Source organism: Anastrepha ludens, chromosome 3 (assembly GCF_028408465.1).
Source record: "Anastrepha ludens isolate Willacy chromosome 3, idAnaLude1.1, whole genome shotgun sequence".
Taxonomy (NCBI): domain Eukaryota; kingdom Metazoa; phylum Arthropoda; class Insecta; order Diptera; family Tephritidae; genus Anastrepha; species Anastrepha ludens.
The window spans coordinates 93,798,883-93,812,318 of NC_071499.1; the positions used below are offsets into that span (position 1 = coordinate 93,798,883).

The window sequence follows — 13,436 nt, forward strand, 5'->3', positions numbered from 1 at the left end:
TATTTCACCTTCCTTATCACAGTTAATATCTTGTTTGTTCCCCTCGCGAATTTTTCTGTATTTTGTTATTTTCTTTATTTCTTGTTACCTGCATACATGTGTGCATGTGTGTGTATGTATTTAAAGCAAGAATTATTGAGTGTTATCCAGATAAAACTGCTTTTGGAAAAGAAATAAAATCAAATAATCAAATAGAAAGGTGGCTTTCTTTATAAATTTTACGAGAGGGCCATCGAGTTAGAGTTTATGTTTTCCTCTAATTAAGCACATAAATATGGATGTGCTGGTTTAGTACGCACTGATATTTTATAAATGATATTTTCTAAATGTCCCAATTCTTTTATAAATTCTTATTATATTTATTCAAAATTGGGCATCTCTCTCGTCAATTTCGCGCCTAATACTACCTTTCAGTGCTTCCGTTGTTTAAACTCCATGTTTACGATGGCCCCACAGAAAATAGTCAAAAGGCATTAAATAATTCGATCTTGACGGCCAAATTACTGCAGACGATTGTAAAATTTTTTGTCCTTAGAATTTCGTTTGGAGTAGGTTGATTGTTTTGTCGGCTGTATGACATGTTGCATACACAGTCCTGTTGAAACTCCATATCGGCAATATCCGTCAAATATCTTAAATATCTCCAAGTATACAAGAAACGTGAATATAAATATCTCGCTAGTGCAATCCGTTGGCGTAAAACGAATTTTTAGCTGCTTATTTTAAAAGATAAACCCCTATACGTACCGCCCTGTATGCAGGTCTCGCTCGTGTGATTAAACATGTGTTGCGCTTTGTTAATGAAAAGCATTTAGATATATTTTTTTAACAAATTATATTAATTATCACTATTGTTTGTAATGTTTGATATATCAATATAAAGGGTAATTTTCTATTTTTTTTTCTATCGCATTTAATATTATTTACCCTTAACTAAATGGTCCGCCATATAACTTTACGAAATTAAAAATGCCATAAAAAAGAAACTACTCAATATTTTTCCAAACTGTTTTTTTATTTTGAAGTACAATCCTTCCGGTTAATGATGGAACACAACTTCATTCATATGGCTGCCTCGGCTAGCCATGCACCATCCCATACGATCGGTCCAATTTTTCAACACATTTTCGATTGTATGCGGCTGTATTTCAGCTATGACATCGCGTATGTTGGTCTTCAGTGCATCAATTGTTGCTGGTTTGTTGGCATAACACTGGTCTTTGACGGCACCCCAAAGATAATAATCCAACGGCGTCAAGTCGCAGCTCCGAGGCGATATCAGAATTTCGGCTGATAATGCGATCTTCGAAGACAGTGCGCAAAAGACTGATCGTAGCATTCGCTGTATGGCAAGTAGCGCCATCTTGTTGGAACCAAATGCCACCAATATCCTCCTCTTCTATTTCTCGGAACAAAAATTCGTTCAACATGGCCCGGTAACGCTCTCCATTGACAGTTACGGCCACTCCTCGCTCATTTTCGAAGAAAAATGGACCAATGATGCCTCTCAACCAAAATCCGCACCAAACAGTGACTCGTTGTGAATGCATCGGCTTTTCTTCGAGTGCGTGCGGGTTTTCTGAGCTCCAAATGCGGCAATTTTGCTTGTTAACATACCCGCCGAGATGGAAATGAGCTTCATCCGAAAAGATGATTTTTCAAGCCCATGAAGGGAAGCGAAAACGCATTGGGTGGTCGGTTTGCTTCAGCGTATACACAACCATTTCCGTTCAGCGGAAGAATAAAACTAATTTTCTGTCAAATCAGATGACAGCTAAGTGTTACCATTCTTCAAATAATACCTAGTTCAAATCCGTAACGATAGATGGCGGGCCCTGTATTTGCGGACTTTATTTCGTATAGCAGAAACGAAAATAAAACGTTTCGAAACATACTTATAAATATAGGATTAGGCCTATTAAGTGTAAAGTGACCCCTGACTATGTAAAGGGTATTTCAAAAGGTGCTCCGAGATGTTGTTTTAAAATAAAGCATGCAAAAATTTAAATTCTCTCAGATTTCACTATGGCATCAAATAAACGCCCACCCTAAGCACGTCTACAGGTAAAATCTACCAAACAGCCGATTTAGGAATGCCTATTTTTGAGAACGGCGAGATGTCGATGTTGAAGGTTGTTCAGCAACACTTTGCGCTTCAGGACTAATCGTCCAGTTTTTGGCCTACCAGCTCTTTTTCTATCCTCGACAAAAGCAGTTTCTTGCATATTTTTCACCAACCTTGGATTGTCGACTCATTTGGAGAATTATTTTCACCAAAAAAATCAGGAATTTTGCGATATGTTGTTCTTAAAGATCGACCATTTTCATTATAAGTTTCAGTAATTTTGACGCGTTGTTCTGTCGTGTAAGTATCTATGGCTATAATTGGCAAATGACCTCTAAGTGTCACTTTTGAAAGCCCTTTTATTAAATTGATCTTCTGCTTAACAACCCTCCTTATATATACATGTATATATATATATGTGTATATGTATATGTATATATATATTAGGGCGGGTCGATTTAAAAATCGCTCATTGTCGAACGAAAACTCCCACTTTGACCCATTTAGAGTGCTCCAATCGAGTCCAAATGTATGACCGACCCCCACTAACTTTGGACGGCCGATCCTCCCATGCCAGTGGCACACCCCCTGGAACTCCCCTGGGGGGGATCATTTCAAAATATCACCATTTTTGGCCTTTACATGAGAAAAGAAACTAAAAAGTTCGACCCAAATTGGGGGACATCAGAATTCGTTTTAGAGGTATGGTTCCTTCCTTATTTTAATGCCTAGAATATGATTTTCACAGAGCAATGGGCGATTTTTTTGCCTCCCCACAAATCGACCCGGCCTAATATATATATATAATTGGCGCGTACACCCTTTTTTGGGTGTTTGGCCGAGCTCATCCACCTATTTGTGGTGTGCGTCTTGATGTTGTTCCACAAATGGAGGGACCTATAGTTTCAAGCCGACTCCGAACGGCAGATATTTTTATGAGGAGCTTTTCCATGGCAGAAATACACTCGGAGGTTTGCCATTGCCTGCCGAGGGGCGACCGCTATTAGAAAAATGTTTTTCTTAATTTTGGTGTTTCATCGAGATTCGAACCTACGTTCTCTCTGTGAATTCCGAATAGTAGTCACGCAATTTGGAATTTAATTTTAGAATTTTCCATTTCTTAAAAATTTTTCGGAGGGTTATACTAATGGGAACTTAAAAGTTCGACACCTTCTGTTTCATTCGATTCGAAATGTAGTATAGCAATCTAAGTATAGCAAATCATTCGAATTAAAACCTTCTAACCGCAATATAAATTTATTGCATATGAAACCTGCGAAAAAAAGCATTACTTTTCATGTAAATTTTGTTACGTTCTTGAACCTGTACCTGGAAAATGTAGAATTTTGTAATTTAATTCAATGGCGACTTTATTTCAATAAGATTTTATTAAAAAAATTTGCCACGCTTTAACTTGAAAAAATTAAAAATATCAGAAATCTGAGATGTACCTATGTATGTATGTTAGTGATCGTTTATTTTTATTGTTGGTTAGGGCAAAGTTGTGCTTTATGTCTTTGAACTACAAGCAATCAAGAGCTATCGACTTCAATCACACTAAGCCCAATTCTAAATCTAATACCGAAAACCGTCAGCTGTTAACTTGCCGCTGCTGCTTATCGCATACGATATCTCTCTTCAAATGATCTCAATAAAAAGTTATTTGCACTTTGGCCGATTTCTACAAATTAGAATTTTATCGTGGACTCAGTGGAATCATTAAAAACCACAAGTAGGTAGATAAGATGTTGTGTAACAACTAATTGAATTGTATCCAACAACAAATATAAATAATTATAGTGAGTATTGACAATTGTAGGCTTTTTTATTGCCTTTTACGATTTCATACTCGAGTTTACACGCTTCGCCGCCGATACAAATTGCTGGCTGTAATTGCTTCCGATATTTATTTTATGCCGTTGTCTTCCAATTTTAATAAATATTATTAATAATATTTCATATTATTTTCCTAATTAAAAAATAAAATTGTCATATAATGTGAATACATTACAATTTAAATGCTTCCGTTATTTTGTTTACAATTTTAGATGCAAAACAGCTCATACCCCAGAAGAGAAGGCGAAAGTGGAAGACTTACAGAAAAACACACTGAAACGAAAAGCGCAGATTCATGAAATCGAACAGTCATTACCTGCTCAATCGGGTCTGTACCTCAAGGTAAGAATTTGGCATATACGATTTGTTAACTGTAGGTATAGTCAAATATTTATCCTCATTTCTTAATGCTTATTGTATATATATATTACACCATATATATATAAGTATATATAGGGTGGGCCATGTAAAATTTGCTTTTTGAATCGGCTATAAAAAAAAAACTAATCAATATTTTTTCAAACTTTTTTTTTTTATTTTGAAGATTGAACATTGCCATTTATGAATGAAAAATAATATCGTTCAAATGACTGCCACGACTGGCTTTACAGTAGGCCATTCGATCTACCCAATTTTTAAGCACATTTTCGATTGTTTGGGCTCCAATTTCATGAATGGCAACTTCGATTTCGTGTTTTAAAGCATCAATCGTCTCTGGATGGTTCGCATAGCATTTGTCCTTAACGGCTCCCCACAAAAAATAGTCCAACGGGCTTAAATCACAGCTCCGAGGCGGCCAATTGATATCGGAATTTCGGCTGATTATTCGGTTTTCAAAAACGGTAGCCAAAAGTTCGAGTGTAACTTTGGCAGTGTGACAAGTTGCACCGTCCTGTTGAAACCAAATGTCGTCCATGTCATCCTCTTCAATTTTTGGAAACAAAAACTCGTTGAGCATATCACGGTAACGCTCGCCATTTACATTTTCGAAGAAAAATGACCCGATGATGCTGCCAGACCTAAGACCGCACCAAACAGTGACTTGTTGTGGATGCATTTGCTTCTCTACAGGAACGTGTGGATTTTCTGAGCCCCAAAACCGACAATTTTGCTTATTGACGTAGCCACCGATGTGAAAATCAGAAGAAGAAGACCACTTTGGAAATAGGTTTTCAATATTTCCCAATTTTGTTCAAGCGTATAGCGTCCCATTTCGTAAATTTCAAACCTTTAAGTAAATTATGAACACATTTGACATGTCATTTGTGTTACCATTCTCAAAAAAATAGGTGGTTCAAAAAGCAAACGCTATATGGCCCACCCTGTATATAATTTTTAATAGTTAGAACGATTTCATTTAAAAAATCTTGAGCTTTGAGGAAAAGAGACGCCGTATGATTTAAACACACACCTCTATTATTCGTTTCATAAGTCTGATGAGAATTTTAGAGTAAGGCAATTCAGCACATTATGCTGCTGATTTACCATTTATTTGCGGCGCAGGGTTCTGGAATGATTGCCTGTTATAATTTGCATGCGAGTAATGTGAATAAAATGCAGGTCTTAGCTCGAACTTGTGCTTTATTCAACAATGACCTTGAGATTAAAATTATAATATTAGCTTAAAACTAAATGAGAGCTTAACATGGTGAGAGAGAAGTAACATAGTTAGAGAGAAATAATAAAGCTGTTAGAGTAACAGAATGTAACTTGCGCGCCCTCTGTCAATAAATAATATCGTAACCGTGTTGAGAATCGCTGATGATTGTGCTGGGGAAATTAAATATCAAATATATTAATGAGCTTATTTGAAAAGGAAAATATCTCTCACTCTCTTACTACTCACATGTTTACCCTCAAGGCCTTAATAGGTGTCAATTTGTACAAATCGAATCTCTAAATTAGTTGTTTTAAGTTTTAGTCAATAACGCTAGGGCAGGTTCATAATATACATACGAACGCAAAAGATGTTGGTCGTTAGATAGCTTGTCTCAAGACCTTTCTATCAAACGCCTCTATTTGTTGGCTGGGCCATAGCGGCCGTTGGAAATAATTTAAATTTATCTTAATTCGGGGTTGTGCCACGGCCACAACGACGGCCAGATTGAAAAATTCTGAAATATTGAATGAAATCAAATAAAAGTATGAACAAAAACACAAACATGCATAGATGATTTAGTGGAAAGGCCACTTAAAAACATAATATAGTTTTTCAACCAGTAGGATTACGAACAATATTATGTCCAAGGCTACGATATTTTGGTGCTAATCTCTGGAATAAATGAATGTGTTAAGTGTGGTCACATATCAATAACTGTTGATAAATGTCGAAATGATTTAGATACAGTTTTTGAAAGGTCACTTCAATGTTGTTTGTTTGATTGAACCACTTCAAAACAAGCAATAAATTAGATATGTACATTAGAATGGCCAAAACAAAAACGTATATATATATTAGGTGCGCAACTAATATCTCGCTGTTTTTTTTTTTTTTTTTATGAAAATACACCTTTATTCTAAAAAAATGGTTGCAAGTGAATCATTGAAAGTAGTGACCGTCACTGGCTATTACTTTTTCCCATCTTTCTGGTAGATCTCGTATACCGTCGCGGTAAAACTCTTCATCTTTTGAGGCTATCCACGGATCAAGCCATTTTTTGATGTCTTCATATAAATGGAACTGCTGGTCTGCTAGACCATGTGCCATCGATCGGAACAAGTGATAATTGGACGGCGCAATATTTGGAGAATATGGCGGGTGGGGTACAATTTCCCATTTCAGTGTTTCCAGATAGGTTTTAACGGGCTTGGCAACGTGAGGCCGAGCGTTGTCATGCTATAGAATCACTTTTTCATGCCTCTCCGCGTATTGCGGCCGCTTCTCGTGCAGTGCTCGGCTCAATCGCATCAATTGAAGTCGATACCGATCCCCAGTGATGGGTTTTAACAGTTCATAATAAATAACACCAACTTGGTCCCACCAAATACATAGCATAACCTTCGCAGCGTGAATATTCGGCCGAGGCGACCACGTAGAAGCATGACGGGTAGTCCCCGTGACTTTCTTTTCTTTGGATTGCTATAATGAATCCATTTTTCATCACCCGTCACGATGCGATGAAGAAACCCCTTCCTGTTTTGCCGCTGGAACAGTTGTTCACAGGCGAAAAAGCGACGTTCAGCATCCCTTGGTTTTAACTCATAAGGAACCCAAGTTCCCTGTTTCCCAAAGCATGCAATCGCTTGAAAATGGATTGGCGGGTAAATGCTAACACTGAAGCAAGCTCTTTTTGCGTTGGACACGGATCCTCATTGATCGCATTGCATTGCAAGTGCATTGAGCAATTCAGCGTCTTCGAAGATTTTTGGCCTTCCTTCACGCGGACGGTCGTCAACATTAAAATCACCGTCTTTGAAGCGACGGAACCAATCGCGGCACGTTGTTTCACTAAGAGCAGCATTTCCATAAACTTTTTGTAGCTCTCGATGCGCTTCACCCGCCGTTTTTTTTTCGAATAAAAGAGGAAAATCAACACTTCCCGCAAATGACGATTATTCGGCGCAAAATCAGACATCATCACAAAACCAAAAGTATATGATACCAAAACAAAATAACTTATGTGTCGAAGCCGTTTGTTTACCATATGTTTAAGCTTGGTTTATGACGTTTAGGTTTTGTTAGAATCGACTAGCACACACTGCTGGCGGCACCTATTGACAAACAGCGGGAACTTAGTTGCTGCGCACCTAGATATTTTGTTTCATCGCTCCAAAGTACGCTATACTATTTTTTCATACCCTCTGTTCCACACCGTGGCAGTTCTCGCTGACACTAAGTTGTTGATTTCAGTTGTAATGGCCTTTGACGACGTCGTTCTGTGATTTTTCGCGCTTAAGGGCATTCACAACAAAATTTTTGGACCGTCCAAGTGACTCAGCGATAAATTTTAACGATTTTTTTTTTCGAACATTAAAAACAAGCCGCCGCTCCTCAACTGTACAGTGTTGCGCACGACCCATTTTTGAACGAAATTCATATTAATTATTTGTTGTTAAATTAACTATCTATTTTGCTACGTTGTCTACGTTACTTAATTAGTTATAAAATGACACTTTAACACAAAATTACACTTTATGAAAGTAAATGACTGTGCAACCAATAACGCAACTTTATATAACAGGTATTTTAAATTTACTACGAAGCAGTGATGCCATGTGTTAAAGCGAAATTTCAATATTAACTTTAAATTTTTCCGAGCGACACAAGGAAATCGATAGATAAAGGCAGCGTACCTATTCTAATGACCGTATGTATATATCTGGTCATGATAAAAAGTAGGTCACAAAAGATTTATTCCACATATTTGATCGTTGTCTTGAAGAATGGAAAACCTTATGCGAATTATAAACCCTTGAATTCAAATAAAAACATCCTCTTCTTTCGATTTACCAACGGTCGATCGATAATATTTTGCTTTGTTTTTTTTTTAAGCAAATTTACTGCAATAACATAACTGAGTTGGATTTATGTTGCGGAGGAAAGTTATGAGCACGCGCACCAGTTTGGGAAAATTTTTATCGAAAATTAAAAAAAAAATACCTAAAATATTCAACATTTTCAAAACTTGTATCAAATACTCTCACAATCGACAATCGCGAACCACTGTATTGCCTTTCAATTCGCTATGTGGACTGTTTGGCATTTGCTCTTGCTGTTTTCTTCGTCTCGCTCAACTTCCGCTGACCTTTTATAGCAATTAACGGCCACAATTTCCTCATTCTTATTTTTTCCATCATTCACACTTTGCCCTTTGAGTCTTGTCTTTTGCCTTTTGTTTGTTTATCGTTCACCAGCGCTTAACTCTGCAGTCACGCTCCGACAGTCATAGCTCTTGTTACTCGTATTCATTGTTTGTTTAACTGGTATCAGCAAGGAATTTAAAAAGACAATTTGGACGCCTTGTTTGCTCTGGAACCCTTTAGACAATGTTGGGCATCTAATGGAGTTGGAGTGGTGCAATGGAGTTTGACTAATCGCTGGATGGCAATTTATTTGCTCCGTTACTATTCTGTATATCCCCAAGTTCCTTTTTTTATTTATTTCAGTTTGCACTCTAATGGGCCATCCTGTTATATTTTATCACTTACCACTTGGCTTATGCATTAATTTTATTAATTTTCCGCTACCAATGCTCTTTTTTTCTTACAGATCATACTTGGCGATGTCAATGTATCAATTTTGAACAGAAACGACAAAGTTCGCTACAAAGATGACTACGAAAAGTTTAAATTAATACTCAACGTAATTGGTCTGTTAATGGCGTTTCTCAATCTGATATTCAACTACAGGTGAGTGGAGGATATGGATTGGTGTAGAAGCCTAACGCGTCATTGCGAACTGCACTTTGTCGTCGTTGGCTGACAGGAAACGCGAAATGATTTCTATACTTTTGACTTTTTGCTTTCTTCTTTGGCTCTTCTTTTCCGTCAATTAATGACTTTTGCCTTAGCTTTGCTGAAACTTTCCCGCTTGTCCTTTTGAGTGGCGTTATTTATTTTGCATTTTTATTCCCGCTCTATTTAATTTTCTCATTCCATTACCACTCAAGATATTTATTTAAGAATTTTCACGCGAAAACGAAATTATTTCAGTATAAATTATTTCGCTGCTATGATTAAGTTTTGCAAATTGTTTTCTAATTGCATTCAAATGGCATTCCAAATACAATATTTGTTCGCCACCGAAGTTCTACAAATTGTTTATAATTTTCTTTCCAGTTAATTTTGGGTGCACTTTATTTATCTCGAAGTGCTAAAAGTTGTTTTGATAACAAGAGGAAAAAATTGTTTTGCTATTTGGGAAGAAAATAAATTTGAGAATGAAGTTTTAATTTGTTTTGCAGTAAACCGTAAGAAAGTCATTAAATAAAAAAAATTACATGAAAATTAAATTATCACTATCAAAATGATGTGATTTAATTATAATTTTTCATATAGTACATAGAATTTTGAGACCTCTGATCTCGATTATATTCCCGTAAATATAAATATGACTTTCAACAATGGACAGGTAAAGTAATCGCCTTTAAAGGGCGCAAATTGCGTATTTGGCTCATAGTTGGATCACATGCTTAGAAACTGCTGAATGTTGCTGCAAATGATGAAAACGTGGCTAATTCCCTATTTATCTCAGCTTTAAATTATTTTACAGTGCCGCTCAAGGGCATAGGTTTGACTTCTTTTTTAGACTTAGAACATAATATCTTCATAACGAGCACTCGGATTTAAACCAAATAAATTTTGTTAACTAAAACGATCAATTATTAATAAAAAACAAATTTTTTTTTTTGATTTGGTTTTTATATTTTTTTTATTATATTTTCAAAATCATCTGAAAATCTACATTATTTTTGGCTCAAGTGAATAGGTTTGACCAACAAAACTATAAAAAAAAAATTATTCACAGCAATATTTCATGGCACTTGGTAACTTAAATAATAAAAGACACTATTTCTGTATTATTTAATATTTGGTATGACCACCCTTATTCCTAATTATTTCAAACATTCGAGTTGATAAGGAATCGTAATATTTTTCAATTTCACTCAGTGAAACAGTTGACAAGGCTTTTTTAATCGCTTCAACCAGGGTCGCCGAGTCTTGAAATTGTCTTCGCCCTTCATACACTCTCCTGGATAAAAGTCCCCAAATGTTCTCGATAATATTTTGGTCTGGGGAGTATGGCGGCCACTCGAGCAAGTTGACATTCTGGTCCTTAATCCACCGTTTTTTTAACCCGGGCTGTATGGATGGGTGCGTTGTCTTGTTGGTACGTCCATTGAATAGGTCCAAAAATTTCGGAAAGCTGGGGAAAAGCCTTTTGGAGCACAGTCTTGTAGACATTTGCATTCATGTTTGATGAAACAAACTGCGCTCGCAAGTTCCATAAAACGATATGGCTCCCAAAACCATTATGCCTGCTGTACAGGAGTGATGACGACTCCAAAAGCATTCCTCTTTTCGCATATCGTGAAAATAATAGTTGTAGCCATCCGGTCCGTCGAGATTGAACTTTTTTTCGTCGAAGAAGACCACAGCCTTCCACTCCTTGTTCCATGTCATGTGATCCCGCGCAAATCGAAGTCGCGATTCCTTCCGTGCATCATTGAGAGGAGGTTTTTATTTATTTTTAATCTCTTCAAGTGTTTAGCACTCCGAATAACTCGTTTTACCGTTGCCAAACTAGCATGTACACCGCATTCATCCCTGATTTTACTGGCAGGGAGGTGGGGATTCGAAGCAGTTCGAAGGAATAGTCGCCTCTCTGAGGCCGTTGTAGCATATTTTTTTCCTCCTTTCATTTTTTTCCCGTAATCGGCTTCATTACGAAGAAAATTGCTTACCTCGTTTTGGCTTCGATCAATCTTCTTTGCTATTTCATTATGTTTTAGGCCAGATTCAATATAGACTTTAATTTGACCTTTTTCAAAATCGGTTAAAGATTTTCCCCTACCCATATTAAAAAAAATGGTAGCAAAGAGAGAAGAAAAAATAGAAGAAATAATTTTCAAACCTATTCAGTTGAGCGGCACTTGTAATAGGCGAAAAAGTAACATTTACTTAACTTTTGCACTTTCTTAGCTAAACCTTGCTCATAGCGCGAGTCCTCTGAAACAACTGAATTTAAAATTTAAATTTTGCCGCATTTTAACCAGGGTTTGTTTTACAAATCAATTTTTGTATATTGGAAAACTAGACTTTAATTAAGTACAGCACAATTATTTAATTCGACCCTACTGTGCGAAAAAGAAAAAAGATTAGTCTAAAATTAAGATTGAGCAATAACAAAAATAAAGCCATTAATTTTATTTATATAAAAACATTTTTCTAATAGCGGTCGCCCCTCGGCAGGCAATGGCAAACCTCCGAGTGTATTTCTGCCATGAAAAAGCTCCTCATAAAAATATCTGCCGTTCGGAGTCGGCTTGAAACTATAGGTCCCTCCATTTGTGGAACAACATCAAGACGCACACCACAAATAGGAGGAGGAGCTCGGCCAAACACCTAACAGAAGCGTACGCGCCAATTATTTATTTTTTTTTTTTAATTTTATTTATACGTCAATGCAAAATGTTGCCAGCTTATTTCTGTATTGTTAGTTGATTTTTCCACTGTGTTAGGTTTACATAGCCGGTAAACTCATTGAAGCAAGCTTTTGTTTTTTGGATGATATCACATGTTGATTTGGGTAGGAATTTCATCACATTACCCTTTGGAGGATTTATTGAATTCAAAACCACTGTAAAAGCAAGAGTGTATGAATAACGCACTAACCAGTGAAAATGTGAGATCTCCGATTGCACGAATCAGATAAATGTAAATATTGCCAATATTGAAAACACTGTAAAATAATAATGAAAATGGCTTTATTGCTTTTCAAAATAGTCTCCTTAGAAGTTAATACATTTCTGCATTCCAACCAATTTTCAAAGCAATTTTTGCCACTCAGAAGTGGCTCACTCCAAAACGGACTGTTTAAAAGCTTATACTGGCGTTCCAAAACGTTGACCTCTTATTTAATTTTAAAGCTCGGGAAAAAAAAGAAATCATTAAGTACCAAATCAGAGCTGTAAGGTGACCCATTACTGTGATCTTTTAAGTGCTCAAAAACTCCTGTGTAAGTCGATACGTGAAAGCTTGCATTGTCTTCGTGAAGGATGTTTCGTCTTCGGCGATTGGTTTTCCTTAATTCACCGAAAATTTCTGCAAACAAATGGTTGTATACCATTTAGAATTGATTGTTTTAAGATTCTCTAGTGGTACAGTTGCGACGCAATCAGATTCGCGCACAACTTTTATTCGATGCAACATTTCCTTACAGCAATCGACACGAGTCCTGTTTTTGAGCATTTTTCAAATTATGCAGTATCCAAGCAGAATAAATCTTCTTGGTGGATTTTTCAACTTACTGAAAAAAGAACAAATCAAGTTTGTAATTAAAAACGTAATATGTAAGTTTATGGTAAAAAATTCCAAACTTTGTCGAAAAACATTGGCGAAAAATATCGAATTACCACTAATCACAATTAGAGTTGCGAATGCGCAAAATATAAAAGGCAACCTTCGTGTTTGTAATAGTAGCAGCAATAGTTGCAACAGCAAAGCTATTATATTTTTTATGAAATGATCAGTGGTCCCCCAAGTATTTGCAGGGCATTCTTCGAAGTACATACATTCAGAGAAGTATAACTCTTCAGCTTGACGAAAGTGAATACAACATCGTGCAAATGTCTTCATTAATATACCTGTTTTTAGTGGCTGCTCTAGCCTTCTTAACTTGTTAGAACAGGAATTTTAGGAACAACGAAAACGACAGCCTACAGATATTTTAGTAATCTGGAAGTCTGTAATTTATCTTAAAAAAAGTTGCCGGGAAAAGACAACAGATACTGTTAAAACACTTTTCTTTAACGTCTTAAAACACACAATTATTTTGTTGCACTTTTGGTCAAAAAAATTAACTTATAAGTCTCTA

General features: G+C 36.3%; 1 protein-coding gene across 6 annotated transcripts in view; it reads left to right on the forward strand.

Annotated features, from left to right (window-relative positions):
- The window catches only part of LOC128858476 (transmembrane protein 120 homolog), a 52,637-nt gene that overhangs the window by 27,725 nt on the left and 11,476 nt on the right, over window positions 1–13,436 (forward strand). For all 6 annotated transcript variants that reach the window (XM_054094789.1, XM_054094788.1, XM_054094784.1 and 3 more), the window contains 2 exons: window positions 4,114–4,243; window positions 9,111–9,250. In XM_054094789.1, the coding sequence (XP_053950764.1) occupies window positions 4,114–4,243; window positions 9,111–9,250 (270 nt within the window). The remainder of the gene's footprint in view (window positions 1–4,113; window positions 4,244–9,110; window positions 9,251–13,436) is intronic.